The sequence below is a fragment of the Bombina bombina genome, chromosome 1 (genome assembly GCF_027579735.1).
Source record: "Bombina bombina isolate aBomBom1 chromosome 1, aBomBom1.pri, whole genome shotgun sequence".
Classification (NCBI taxonomy): Eukaryota; Metazoa; Chordata; class Amphibia; order Anura; family Bombinatoridae; genus Bombina; species Bombina bombina.
Window position 1 is genome coordinate 1,135,941,131 of NC_069499.1, and position 13,902 is coordinate 1,135,955,032.

General features: G+C 37.5%; 1 protein-coding gene across 1 annotated transcript in view; it reads left to right on the forward strand.

The window, feature by feature from the left end:
• Positions 1 to 7,355: 7,355 nt before the first annotated feature.
• The window catches only part of FKBP10 (FKBP prolyl isomerase 10), a 54,798-nt gene continuing 48,251 nt past the window's right edge, over positions 7,356 to 13,902 (forward strand). The window contains exon 1 of the mRNA XM_053698844.1: positions 7,356 to 7,639. Coding sequence (XP_053554819.1) covers positions 7,380 to 7,639 — 260 coding nt within the window. The 5' untranslated portion in view covers positions 7,356 to 7,379. The remainder of the gene's footprint in view (positions 7,640 to 13,902) is intronic.

Consider the following 13,902-nt stretch of genomic DNA (forward strand, 5'->3'; position numbering starts at 1 on the left):
TTTTTGCCATCACATTTAAACAGAAATAGAACCTTTTTATATATGTACCTATCAAAACTATATATATTTTTTAGCAGAGAACCCAAAGTATTTATCTAGGCCCATTTTGTTATATTTCATGCTACCATTTTACCGCCAAATGCGATCAAATTTAAAAAATTTTTTAACTTTTTCACAATTTTAGGTTTCTCTCTGAAATAATTTACAAACAGCTTGTGCAATTATGGCACAAATGGTTGTAAATGCTTCTCTGTGATCCCCTTTGTTAAGAAATAGCAGACATATATGGCTTTGGCATTGCTTTTTGGAAATTAGAAGGCCGCTAAATGCCGCTGCGCACCACCCTTGTATTATGCCCAGCAGTGCAGGGGTTAATTAGGTAGCTTGTAAGGTTAATTTTAGCTTTAGTGTAAAGATCAGCCTCCAACCTGACACATCCCACCCCTGATCCCTCCCTGACCCCCCTTAAACAGCTCTATTCCCTCCCCCACCTTACAATTGTCACCGCCATCTTAGGTACTGGCAGAAAGTCTGCCAGTATGAAAATAAAAGCCTTTTTTAAATATATATATATTTGCTGCAGTGTAGGTTCCCGCATAACCCCCCAACTTCCCTGATCACCCCCAAAAAAGCTCTCTAACCCTCCCCTCTACCAATTTGCCACCATCTTAGTTACTGGCAGCTGCTTGCTAGTACCCAGTTTGCTGCAAAATTGGCAATTTAAAAAAAATAAAAGTCCTATTTTTTTCTGTAGTGTAGCTGCCCCCCACTCAATACACTACCCCCCTCCCAGATCCTTTCTGTTAACGGATCCGACATGGGATCCCCCTCATTGCCCCTCCTCCCTCCTTCACCCTCAATGACGCAGTTTTTATTTTTATATTTTGGGCTTCCCTGTACCGTGGCTGAGTGGTCCCACCCACTCCCGCCCTCCTCCCGCCTGGGGCCACCCACCGCCTCCCTCATTACAGTCCCACCCACCAACGATCGGCATCACCGATGTGCGATGCAGAGAGGGCCACATCGACAACTCTGCAAATCTATTTCTGCAGTGCCCCAATCGTGGAGCATGCAGAAATAGCACAATCTCGCTATTTTGAGCGAAATCACGGCAGCGAGATGCCGAGGACTGCAGCGATGTACAGGGTACGGCACTGGTTGTTAAGGGGTTAATAGAAGCAGTGACATTGTACACTCTATCTGAATCCTGACTTCTGTGTTCCTGTAACATCTAGCTAGACCCTTATGCTTAAAGGGATATGAAACCCAATTGTAAGAAACTTTCTAATTTACTCTTATCAATTTTCTTCGTTCTCTTGGTATCTTTATATGTAAAGAAGGAATGTACGCTTAGGAGCGGAGTATTTTTGGTTCAGCACCTAGGTAGCGCTTGCTGATTGGTAGCTAAAAGTAGCCACCAATTAGCAAACCCTACCAAGGGTGCTGAACAAAAATGTGCGCCTCCTAAGCTTACATTCCTGCTTTACATATAAAGATACCAAGAGAACGAAGAAAATCGATAAGAGTAAATTAGAAAGTTGCTTACAATTGCATGCTCTATCTGAATCATGAAAGAAAAAAATTGGGTTTCATATCCCTTTAAGCATAAGGGTCTAGCTAGATGTTACAGGAACACAGAAGTCAGGATTCAAATAAAGATACCAGAGAATGAAAGATACCAAGAGAATAAAGAAAATTTGATAATAGGAGTAAATTAGAACGTTTCTTAAAATTGCATGCTCTATCTGAATCATGAAAAAAAAATTGTGTTTCATATCCCTTTAAACCCTTAACGACCAAGGACGTGCAGGGTACATCCTACAAAAAACGGTCATTAATGACCAAGGACATTCCCTGCACGTCCTCAGTGTTTTTAAACGCTGGTAGTGATTGTGATCACTTCCAATCAGCCAATAGGATTGAGCTTGCATTCTATTGGCTGATTACAGCTAAACACAAACGGATTCTGTCCTGGAAGGTTCTCTTCCTGTTGGCTATTGCATCGGCACGCAGAATATCTGAACTAGCTGCCTTGCAATGTGATCCTCCTTATCTGGTGTTTCATGCGGATAAGGCGGTATTTCGCACTGGGTTGGGGTTTCTTCCCAAGGTGGTGTCTAACCGTAACATCAATCAGGAAATAGTTGTTCCGTCTTTATGTCCTAACCTTTCTTCTTCAAAGGTGAGGTTACTTCATAACCTGGATGTCGTTTGTGCCTTGAAGTTCTATCTTCAGGCTACAAAGGATTTTAGACAGTCTACATCTCTTTTTGTGGTGTATTCTGGAAAGCGCAAGCGGCAAAGGGCCTCTGCTACTTCTTTGTCTTTTTTAGTTGAGGAGCTTGATTTGCTTGGCTTATGAGACAGCGAGACATAAGCCTCCTTAGAAGATCACCGCTCATTCAACTAGAGCTGTGGCTTCTTCTTGGGTCTTCAAGAATGAGGCCTCTATGGAGCAAATTTGTAAGGCGGCTACCTGGTCCTCCTTACACACTTTTACAAAGTTTTACACATTTGACGTTTTTGCTTCTGCGGAAGCTATTTTTGGGAGAGGTTTTGCAGGCTGTGGTGCCCTCAGATTAGGGTCACGCCTTTTACCCTTCCGGTTTCATTCAGTGTCCTCTAGAGCTTAGGTATATGTTCCCAATAGTAATGAATGAATGAAGCCGTGGATTCTCCTCCCCTTTAGATGGAAAACATAAATTATGCTTACCTGATAATTTCATTTCCATCGAGGGGATGATCTCAGTTGGGCAGCCCTAAATTTAGTCATCTTCTGGCACCTTTTTTACCCTGATATTTCTCCTACTGTTCCTGGTTCCCTCGGCAGAATGACTGGGGGATGAGGGAAGTGGGGGAGGTATTTAAGCCTTTGGCTGGGGTGTCTTTGCCTCCTCCTGGTGGCCAGGTTCTTAATTCCCATTAGTAATGAATGAAGCCGTGGACTCTCCTCCCCTCGATGGAAATGAAATTATCAGGTAAGCATAATTTATGTTATTGCCCATTGACCAGTTTTGCATAACCAACACGGTTATATTGATATACTTTTTAACCTCTGTGATTACCTTGTATCTAAGCCTCTTCAGACTGTCCCCTTATTTAAATTATTTTGACAGACTTGCATTTTTGCCAGTCAGTGTCCTTTCATATGTAACTCCACGAGCGTGAGCACAATGTTATCTATTTGGTACACATGATTTAAAACCCTCTAGCTGTGAAAAACTGTCATGTCAAATGCATTGAGATAAGAGGCAGCCTTCAAGGGCTTAAAAATTAGAATATGAGCCTACCTATGTTTAGCTGTCAACTAAGAATACCAACGGATCAAAGCAAATTTGATGCTAAAAGTGAATTGGAAAGTTGTTTAAAATTGCATGCCCTATCTGAATCTGATATAATTTTTAAGGGGAAATGTCCAACTTTTTCTTTTAAAGGGGCCACATTTCTTTTCATGCACAGTGTTATGTGAAGACTCAGAATAAAATATATACTTTATAGGCAAGTGCCATAATTAGCAATTATATAGCAAGCTAAATTGCCATAAAACATGTTGAGATCTGTGCATATCCTAAAAGGGCTACATTAAGTAAAAATAGTTTGCATAAAAAATTTTTAAAAATTGCTGGCAAGTATTTTAAAATAATTTTCACAAATAAGTGAAAATACTTAAAGGGACACTGAACCCATTTTTTTTCTGATTCAAATAGAGCATGCAATTTTAAGCAACTTTCTAATTTACTCCTATTATCATTTTTTCTTCGTTCTCTTGCTATCTTTATTTGAAAAAGAAGGTATCTAAGCTTTTTTTGGTTCAGAACTCTGGACAGCAATTTTTTTTTGGTGGATGAATTTATACACCAATCAGCAAGGACAACCCAGGTTGTTCACCAAAAATGGGCCGGCATCTAAACTTACATTTTTGCATTTTAAATAAAGATACCAAGAGAATGAAGACAATTTGATAATAGGAGTAAATTAGAAAGTTGCTTAAAATGTCATGCTCTATCTGAATTACGAAAGAAAAAAATTGGGTTCAGTGTCCCTTTAAATAGCCATGCTGTCTGGAGCAGTCTGCTCCGCCCCCTCTTATCAGTGTTTAGACACAGGCATTGTATTTCAACTGAGTTCACAGCTTCTAAGCATGCTCCAGCAGATAATCACTGTGCACTTTTGCATTCTACCAAAGTAGCAATAGATATAAATACAGCCATAGAAGGAAATGTTTGGGGGGAGTTAGAGCTTTACAATTCAGAAACTTAAATGAAAGGGTTAATGGTGAGGCACTGCAGTATACATTTGCAGGTAGAGTAATTAAAGTACATATTATTATAGCTTGTCTCTATCCCAACTTGTTTTATGTCTCCTTTAAATGACACAAAACTACTCCTATACAAAATACAGACACACATACATTAGATCTTCATGCAGAGAAAAAGACCATTTTGTGTTTTATGTGAATTATGTGAAATAAATGAGACAGATAAAAAAAAAAGCTAGTTCCAGGCTTTAGGTTAGACAAGCCTACTGTATGTGATTGTCAGGTTTATTTTCATGGACAGGGCTAGACGTGCAGGGGGTGCCTGTTGAGAACACAACCCATTCGCTACTGGGAATTTAAGAGCACTTGCTGAAAATACCACAGAATTTTTAGCATTTTTGCTATCACTCCATTTAAACAGAATTTTTTTTTTTTTACCTGTCAAAACAATGGCCTAGAGGTACACATCTAGGCCCATTTTGGTATATTTCATGCCACTGTTTCACCGCCAAATGCGGCCATATAAAAAAATTTACTTTTTCACAAACTTGGGTTTCTCACTGAAATTATTTACATACAACCTGTGCAATCATGGCACAAATGGTTGTAAAAGCTTCTCTGGGATCCCCTTTGTTCAGAAATAGCAAACATACATGGCATTGCCATTGCGTTTTGGTAATTAGATGTCCTCTAATTGCAGTTGTGCACCATACTTCTATTATTCTTGGCAGTGCAGGGTTTAATCAGTGTAAGCATAATTTTAGCTGTAATGTAGAGATTACCCTCCCACCTGACAACTCCCACTCCCTGATCCCTTGGTTATCACCATCTTACGTTCTTGCAGACAGTCTGCCAGTATGCAGTTTAGGTTTTTATTATTATTACTACATTTTTTTTAAATATATACTATATATATATAATATATATATATTCTCCTGCAGTGTAGTGATCCCCTCAAATAGCTCTCTAGCCATCCACCTCCAACTAGTGGTGGCCATCTTTAGTACTGGCAGCTGTCTGCCAGTACCTAAAACACAAACACATATATCTATATATATATATATATATATATATAGTTAGGGTGCACCACTTTTTTATCTAGTGTAGCTTCCCATCCCTCCGTTAAAACATTTTTCTGTAGTGTAGGGCCCCTCCCATTCCATCCCCCCACCACTGTGCCGCTCACCTGCCTCCCGCCTTCTTTCACACACATCCCGCCAGCACAAGTCAAGAAGCTTATCGCCACGGATGGTGACACACACACAGTGTCACTGTCTGTAACGATAAGGCATCTGCCTTCATATGGAGTTCCATATGCAGGCAGATGCCTGGGGCTCAGGAACTCGAGCTCCGACGTGTATATATATATATATATATATATATGTTATGTAGTATGATCAGCTTCGTACCGCATGACGTATACAGTATATACATCACATTGGGTAAAGTAGTTAAAGGGATATGAAACCCAAAAATGTTCTTTCATCATTTAAATTTGCTTTGTTCTCTTGTTATCCTTTGTGGCAAGAAAAACCTAGGTAGGCTCAGGAGCATTAAAGCACTAGCTGAGCTAGCTGAGCACATCAGGTAAGCCAATGACAAGAGGCATATATGTACAGCCACCAATCAGCAGCTAGCTCCCAGTAGTGCATTGCTGCTACTTTAACAATTAATACCAAGAGATCAAAGCAAATTTGATAATAGAAATACATTGGAAAGTTCTTCAAAATTGTATGCTCTATCTGAATAATGAAAGAAAAATTTAGGGTTTCATGTCCCTTTAAAATGCTTGAATTACAGATACTGAAATGTGCATGAATGCATTTAAATTTTATATACAAGTGGTTTTGCAATATACTTCCACTATAAAAAATGCGTCTAGTAAAAATTACTACTGTCAGTCTTAATCAAATAAATAACAATCAGATCACTGCAGCACTCCAATAATAAACAAATGTAATATGTGTGAATGGAAATAAATACAAAGTGGTGTGTATTGTGTCAGCAAAGAGTTAAAGGGCTATAATGATCAAAAAAATGTACAGTCTAATTCACAAAAGGGGTTAAGCACACAGTGGAAGTACCACTCTGGACCCGCAGAGCACTGCTGATCCAATTAGCAGCGCTAGTCGCACAGCTGAGTTGTCAGCAACTATTGACTCTCTGAGAAGGTGTGGTGTTTGAATGCTGGTGTATGAGGCACTCACAGGATATAGTTGCGTTTGCAGCAGAAAACCAGTAATAACTTTTACCAGAAGCATTTTTGCTAATGGAGGTGTATTGCAAAAAGGCTTCTATTTAAAAATGAAATGCACATTTCCGTTTTGACCTTGCTATCCCTTTAATATAGCTCTGCTTATGGAAAATGTGTTACGTTGTGTTAATGACTCAATGTTTGACAAATCCGCAAACTATGTGATAGGCAGCAAATGATGCAAGTTATCTCGCTCTCTAAAGTTGATGTACAATACACAGTTTGATTGCTTTATAAAAAAAAGTTCAGCATTTGCAAAAAACTAGAAGTAATTGGATCTTAAAATAATATTTCAGAGAGAGAGGAAGGGAAAATGTCAGAACCCAGAGTGGCATTTAAACAGCATTTGTTTGTATAAGAGCTTGAGAGCTGTTTATGTCACTGAGCAAAATTATTTGCCCTGAGTATTTGAATTATAAATACAATACACATACATCAATTACTAATCTTATTAGTATAAGTTTTTGTATAGACTTTTATTGTTTACATTTTTCCTTATACTCAAAATGGTAGCACTGATTCTGTTAGATCACTTGCACTAGGACCCAGCAGACTGCATAATCTAATCACATTTTTGGATAACTTCCTAGACTCCCATATCCGCCCCTCTTTGTTTTTAGTTCCCTAAAAATAATCCTTAACTTTTTATTTTAAAGATTTGAAAAAAAAATGGACTTTTTCATCCTTGTTTCTGCACAAAATAGTTTTCATTACAGAAGTAAATTTCTCCCCCCAACCCTTCTTTGTGCAAAGAATTCCTGGTCTCCTCCCCCCTACTCAAATATCTGCAGACAGCTAAAACTCAGCCTGAAGCCCCACTTTCCACGTTAACAAAAATTCCTTTATAAACCAGATACTTGGCAGTCAATGAAGGAACATCACTGTAGGAGCTGGAGAGTGGAACTGCTGCATCAAAAGAACACTCATTCAGCCATGATTTTCAACAGCTTTCTCCTTTGGTTCCAATTTCTGATCCTCTATGTCTCCTGTGATTCTGGTCCCCTGGAAGATGTAGTCATAGACCGGTATGAAATCCCCAAAATCTGCCCCCGAGAGGTGCAGATGGGCGACTTTGTCAGATACCACTACAACGGTACCTTAAAGGATGGCCAGAAGTTTGATGCAAGGTATTTCAACTGATGTTATGTTCATATATTTATAATGTGCTAACTCTACTGCACAAATATAATCAATTTTAGTTTGTAATAATAATAATAGAAAAAAGTGCAGAATGTTTGTGTGGGAGAAAATCACAAGAGTAAACTACCATGCACTGAAACTGTTGAATTCAAGTTCTGGAGTTTACTACAAAGATTTACTACATTGCCAAAGTGGTTGATATATGGAAAATGTGCTTTATAGATGTTGTACAGAACTGCTTATTTTTAAGTGCTCTTATAGTTACGCAGTTGTATAAAACAAACCTTTCCTGTTTATATTAAATCAGCCATCTTTATTTTTAGAAAAATTCCATCTTCGCATTAGCATTGCATGTTTGTTTTTTTTTGTCTTCTAATTTAGTAGTAAAGCTTGCATTATAATACTGTTCTGTAGTACAAAAAAAAGTTGTTTTAAAGTATTTCAGAGCAAAAAAAAAAAATCTATATATCCATTAATTTTACTGCTAAAATGAGATATATATATATATATATATATATATATATATATATATATATATATATAATGTGTGTGTGTGTGTGTAAAACTTTTTATATGAATAACTTTTAAGTGCACATGGGGGCGTGTGGCAGGGTGGGCTCTGAACTCTGTAGACGTGGCTAAGCCAAGTAGCTGCTATCATTCACACAGGCTCTACATGTCTCATGAGTGTGCGACAGTTGCAGACCACCCTAATGTAGAATTTCACACAATGTATCTATGTTTGCTAAGTGACCTGATTTGCTGTTTAATTACAGAATGTTTCCTTTTGAATGCACAGTACAACAAGCTTTTGATGTGATGAGCTGGATATGAATAAATCTGGACTTCCAACTCTTTCAAATGAGAGGCCACACTAAATTTGTATTTATTTTTCTTGAGGGGCTACAGATACATTTTTGGAACATGATTGATTAATGCAGAAGATGTACTTGCATATAAACAAATATCTAATGAGCAAAGCTTTAGTAAGATATTTGGAACTGAATTATGAATACATTAGTTCTACAAATGACTGCTCCCCATAGACGAACAATAAGCCAATTCTAGAACAGAGGGGCATTGCTTAGCATACCTTGTGCTGCAGACGTGTACATCACTATAACACATGTTTGTCCAACCCATGGCCCAGGGGCCACAGTGCACACTCCAGGGACCCCTTCTTTTTTTTTTTTTTTTTCCTTCTCTCTCTAAATCTTGCCTTGACCACTTATCCCATATTTAACCTCTACATCTCTCAATCTCCAAAATGCATATTGTTGGAACATGCTTGTTCATTTTGTGTAGATCCAATTAAAATAATTAATATTAAGGATTTGTGTTTGTCTAGTACCTAACTGCGTTTTTTTTTTTTGTTTTTTTGTAGATAAGAATACTTTTTAAATATATGGATTTGAAAGTTTTATTTAGCCCCTTTGCTTGTTAAACAAAAAGTGGCCCTTCTTTTTAAAAGGTTGGACACCCCTTCTAAAACTTAACTCAACCATGTGCTTGCCACATGTAACCAGTATGGTGTGGTTGTCCTAATGAATATCTTCATTAATTAGACACATAAGGAATACATTTTAGGTGAAAGTGTATGTGTGGATAATCCACTTGTATCCATTTGAGACCTATAGAGGGAGCTATATCACACGAGATGAGCTGCGCTTTAGTACCCTTTACTCAATTTGTGCACTAAAGGTACATACAGGAGCTATAAAATGCTGTAATGTGCTTGTACAGAACCCATATGTAGGGGGTTAAAGGGATACTAAACCCAATTTTTTTTTTTTTTTTTTTTTTTTTTTTTTTCATGAGTCAGATACAGCATGCAACTTTCTAATTTACTCCTATTAATTTTTCTTTGTTTTTCATGTTATCTTTACTTGAAAAAGCAGGACTATAAGCTTTAAGAGCCGGCCCATTTTTGGTTCACTACCTGGGTAGTGCTTGCTGATTGGTGGCTAAATGTAGCAAACCAATCAGCAAGCTGTACACAGGTGCTGCACCAAAAATGGGCCAGCTCATAACCTTATATTCTTGCTTTTTCAAATAAAGATGGCAAGAGAAGGAAGAAAAAATGATAATGGGGTAAATTTGAAAGTTGCTTAAAACTGCATGCTCTATCTAAATCATTAAAGAAAAAATGTGGGTGTAGTATCCCTTTTAAAGACCTACTGACATTGTATGATTTGGCTTTGCAGCAGTGCCCAGCTCCAGACAACCCAGGATGGCATATGTGCATATCCAATAATCACTGGCTTTGTTCAGCTCAGTTTAGGCCTTAATATATAAGGGGAAAGCCTAGGTTCCAAAATGGCGACACTCCTTACTTTATAGAAACTAATTCTTTACACTTTGAATAGACTAGTAAACATTTTAACTAATTAAACCTGCAGTTTAATTTATTCACCATTTCTGCCATTGATAACGGACGGTCATAGCAATCCATATCTGCAGTGGTAGTCCCTAGAGACTGAATTTGTACAGTTATTCGCTAGGAATGCCAGAGCTAGGAGTGGTGAGCGCATGTAGTAACCTGCACATTGCTTCCCATTATATCTACCAACATGCTCAGCTGTGAACACTAGCTGAAGATAAGGAAGAACTAAAGATCAAAGCTCAGGTCATTGTAGCCTCAGGGGCAGGCACATTGTTTTTACAGCCGTTTGACCCTGTTAGATTCAATCAGAAATATACACTGTAAATTCATTGGTCAAACATGCATTATTTTTATGGATTAAAAAATATTCATGTAGCCTTTTAATAGTGCAGCTGAAATCTGATTTGCATGTAGGTAAACGCTGTATTCCAATTTATCAGTTTTATTATTTACATAAGTATGGAGAATTCTATATATATTGGGTTTTGAGTCCGATTTCTGTCTAGGAAAATAACTCGGGGGGCCTGTGGCAGACAGTGACATAGATTCACTAACGTATTTGCTTATGTGAGAGAATCTTTTCCAATTCATGACCATGTGCTGTGTTTTTGCAGTTCTATTTCTGATCATATCATTATCTTGTAATGGGAATATTCTTTAGTAACATACACCAACTATTTATAATATAGCCATATCAGGCATCACAAGGGGGGGGGGAAATAAAGGGACTTAAAGAGATATAAAACCCAAAAATGTTCTTTCATGATTCAAATAGAGCATACAATTTTAAACCACTTTCCATGTTACTTCTATTACCAAATGTTAGAGCACTAGGTGCTGTAGTTCTGCAAACGTGCACTCTACCTATCTGGATATCTCTTTAACAAAGAATAACATGTGAATGACACAAATTTTAATAGAAGTAAATTGGGGGGGGGGAAATGTAATATTGTATTCTCTGAATCATGAAAGAGAAAAAAAATTTGGGTTTCATATCCCTTGAAGTGCAAATAGAAATGCTTTAATGTATTAAAGCATTTGATTATTGCTCTGTTACTTGCTTAAACACACAATTAAGCTTCAGTGCAGCAATGCACAGCAACCCTAGGCTCACACTTGCGGAACGCATCTGGTGAGCCTAGGGTTGTCCTATGCCGCTTTAAGGGAGGACACTTAAGAAAAATACATATGTCAGGGACTGTTTAAAGAAATGTTTTGAGTATTGACATGTATTTTTCATGTGTGGCCTCCTTTGTAAAGAGACAAAAAAGACGAGAGTAGGCGCTTTTGGAATCCTAAAGCCAAGTATCGGAGGATCCCCCAAACTAAGATCCTCAAGGAAATGTGTGGACAACGAAAAAGAGGAAGTACAGGCGCTGTACAGCTAGGGGGTGACCTATATAATAATATTTAATATATTAATGGATATCTCCAACGAAATGTTTAAAACTCAGCGAAGGCTATATACCAAGGGACTGAATAGTAAGTATTAGAAAGATATGTATAAGATCATAAATATAGTCAGCCTAACACTAAAAGACCAGCTCGTTGAAAGCAGAATCCTAAAGTGTGTGTAGGTCTATATAAGAATGAATCAGAAATTGGGGAACAAATATTAGTAACAAGTTAATATGGATAAGATCATATATATAGTCAGCCTAACACTAAACGACGAGCTCATTGAAAGCAGAATCCTAAAGTGTATAGGTCTATAAAAGAATTAATTAATCAGAACTCGGTGCACAAATATGTATTGTATATATTAAATGTCACATAAAATTACCCATATCAAAATTCATAAATGGAGTAAATATATAATTTATTAGACAATTGATTGTAAAAACTTATTGGTTCAAATTCATATGTGAGCCAGTTATAAGTTATCATAAAAAAAAAGTTAAAATATATACAGACAGAGATAATTGGCAGAATTTAAATAAAATACAATGCTGGACGTCCAGAGAAAAAAAAAGGGCTAAAGTTTTTTTAAACAGCAGTATGAGCTAGAGTCTAACGGTTGTCTAATAGATCTTAAAGGAAAAATATCACAGTACCTTATCCCCCTCCTCTCTACGTCTAGAGGGAGAGGTTTAGATGTGTAAGGAGTAGATCCGCTCTCATGTGTAAGAGCTACGGCTAAATAACCTGAGTATTCTCTAAGGAGAATCGTCTGTGTAAAGTAAATTCCCAGAATTGATAGGCGGCTCTCAAAAGAGGAGGAGACTAACGATAGCAGTCTGCTTCTTTACAGTCGTCTTAGTGTTTTTAATATCAAAACAGGATTGCGGCTCTCAATGTTAGAGGTGGTGTGTCTTCCCGCTCCTGCGGGTGTCTTGTCAGAGGCTTATCGAGACTCCTTTGCTGTTAGATGTACTTCGTGGTGCGGTTCTGGCAGTGGCTGCTCTGCTGACAAGGAGTGTATTGTTGTATGTATTCCCGGTCTGTCCTTAGTGTGGGTAATTCACATTCGACCGTGGAGGTGTGTATACAGTGGCTGGTCTTGGAGGAGAGTTCTTTTCCTAGTGTCAGTATTAGCAAGATAATATGTATAAGATCATAAATATAGTCAGCCTAACACTAAAAGACGAGTTCGTTGAAAGCAGAATCCTAAAGTGTGTGTAGGTCTCAGAAATCGGTGAACAAATATTAGTAACAAGATAATATGGATAAGATCATATATATAGTCAGCCTAACACTAAACGACGATGGGTGTGGGTAATTCACATTCAACCGTGGAGGTGTGTAAACAGTACACAGTGGCTGGTCTTGGAGGAGAGTTCTTTTCCTAGCGTCAGCTATGTGATGTTTGAGTCAGTAGGTGAAGTCTTGTTTCTTGTGTCACCTATGTGGCGCTTAGCTCCTTGGTGCACACAGTGTGTTTGTTAGGTAGGTTTGGTAGCTCAAATCCAACGCGTTTCACCCCAAGAATATTGATAAAGACCCCGGCGTGGGGTGAAACGCGTTGGATTTGAGCTACCAAACCTACCTAACAAACACACTGTGTGCACCAAGGAGCTAAGCACCACATAGGTGACGCAAGGAACAAGACTTCACCTACTGACTCAAACGTCACATAGCTGACTCTAGGAAAAGAACTCTCCTCCAAGACCAGCCACTGTGTACTGTTTACACACCTCCAAGGTCGAATGTGAATTACCCACACCCATCGTCGTTTAGTGTTAGGCTGACTATATATATATATATATATATATATATATATATATATATTATTCTTATCCATATTAACTTGTTACTAATATACTAATATTTGTTCACCGATTTCTGATTCATTCTTATATAGACCTACACACACTTTAGGATTCTTTCAACGAGCTCGTCTTTTAGTGTTAGGCTGACTATATTTATGATCTTATACATATTATCTTGCTAATACTTACTTACTATTCAGTCCCTTGGTGTATATAGCCTTCCCTGAGTTTTAAACTTTTCGTTGGAGATATCCATCAATATATTACATTATTATTATTATTATTATTATTATTTATATAGGTCACCCCCTAGCTGTACAGCGCCAGTACTTCCTCTTTTTCGTTGTCCACTCCTTTCATAAAGAGGCAATATGGCAACCCTAGTTGAGCTAATGACAAAAAACATATATGTGCATCCACCAATCACCAGCTAGCTCTCAGTACTGTATTGCTGCTCCTGAGCTCCTAAGTTAATGGTCTGACATATGACTGGTTACCTGAATGGAGCGTTTATTTTATATATATATATATATATATATATATATATATATATATATATATATATATATATATATATATATATATATATATATATATATATATATATATATATATATATATATAATGTCAATTTTAATGAATTAAAGTGCCCTTGTTT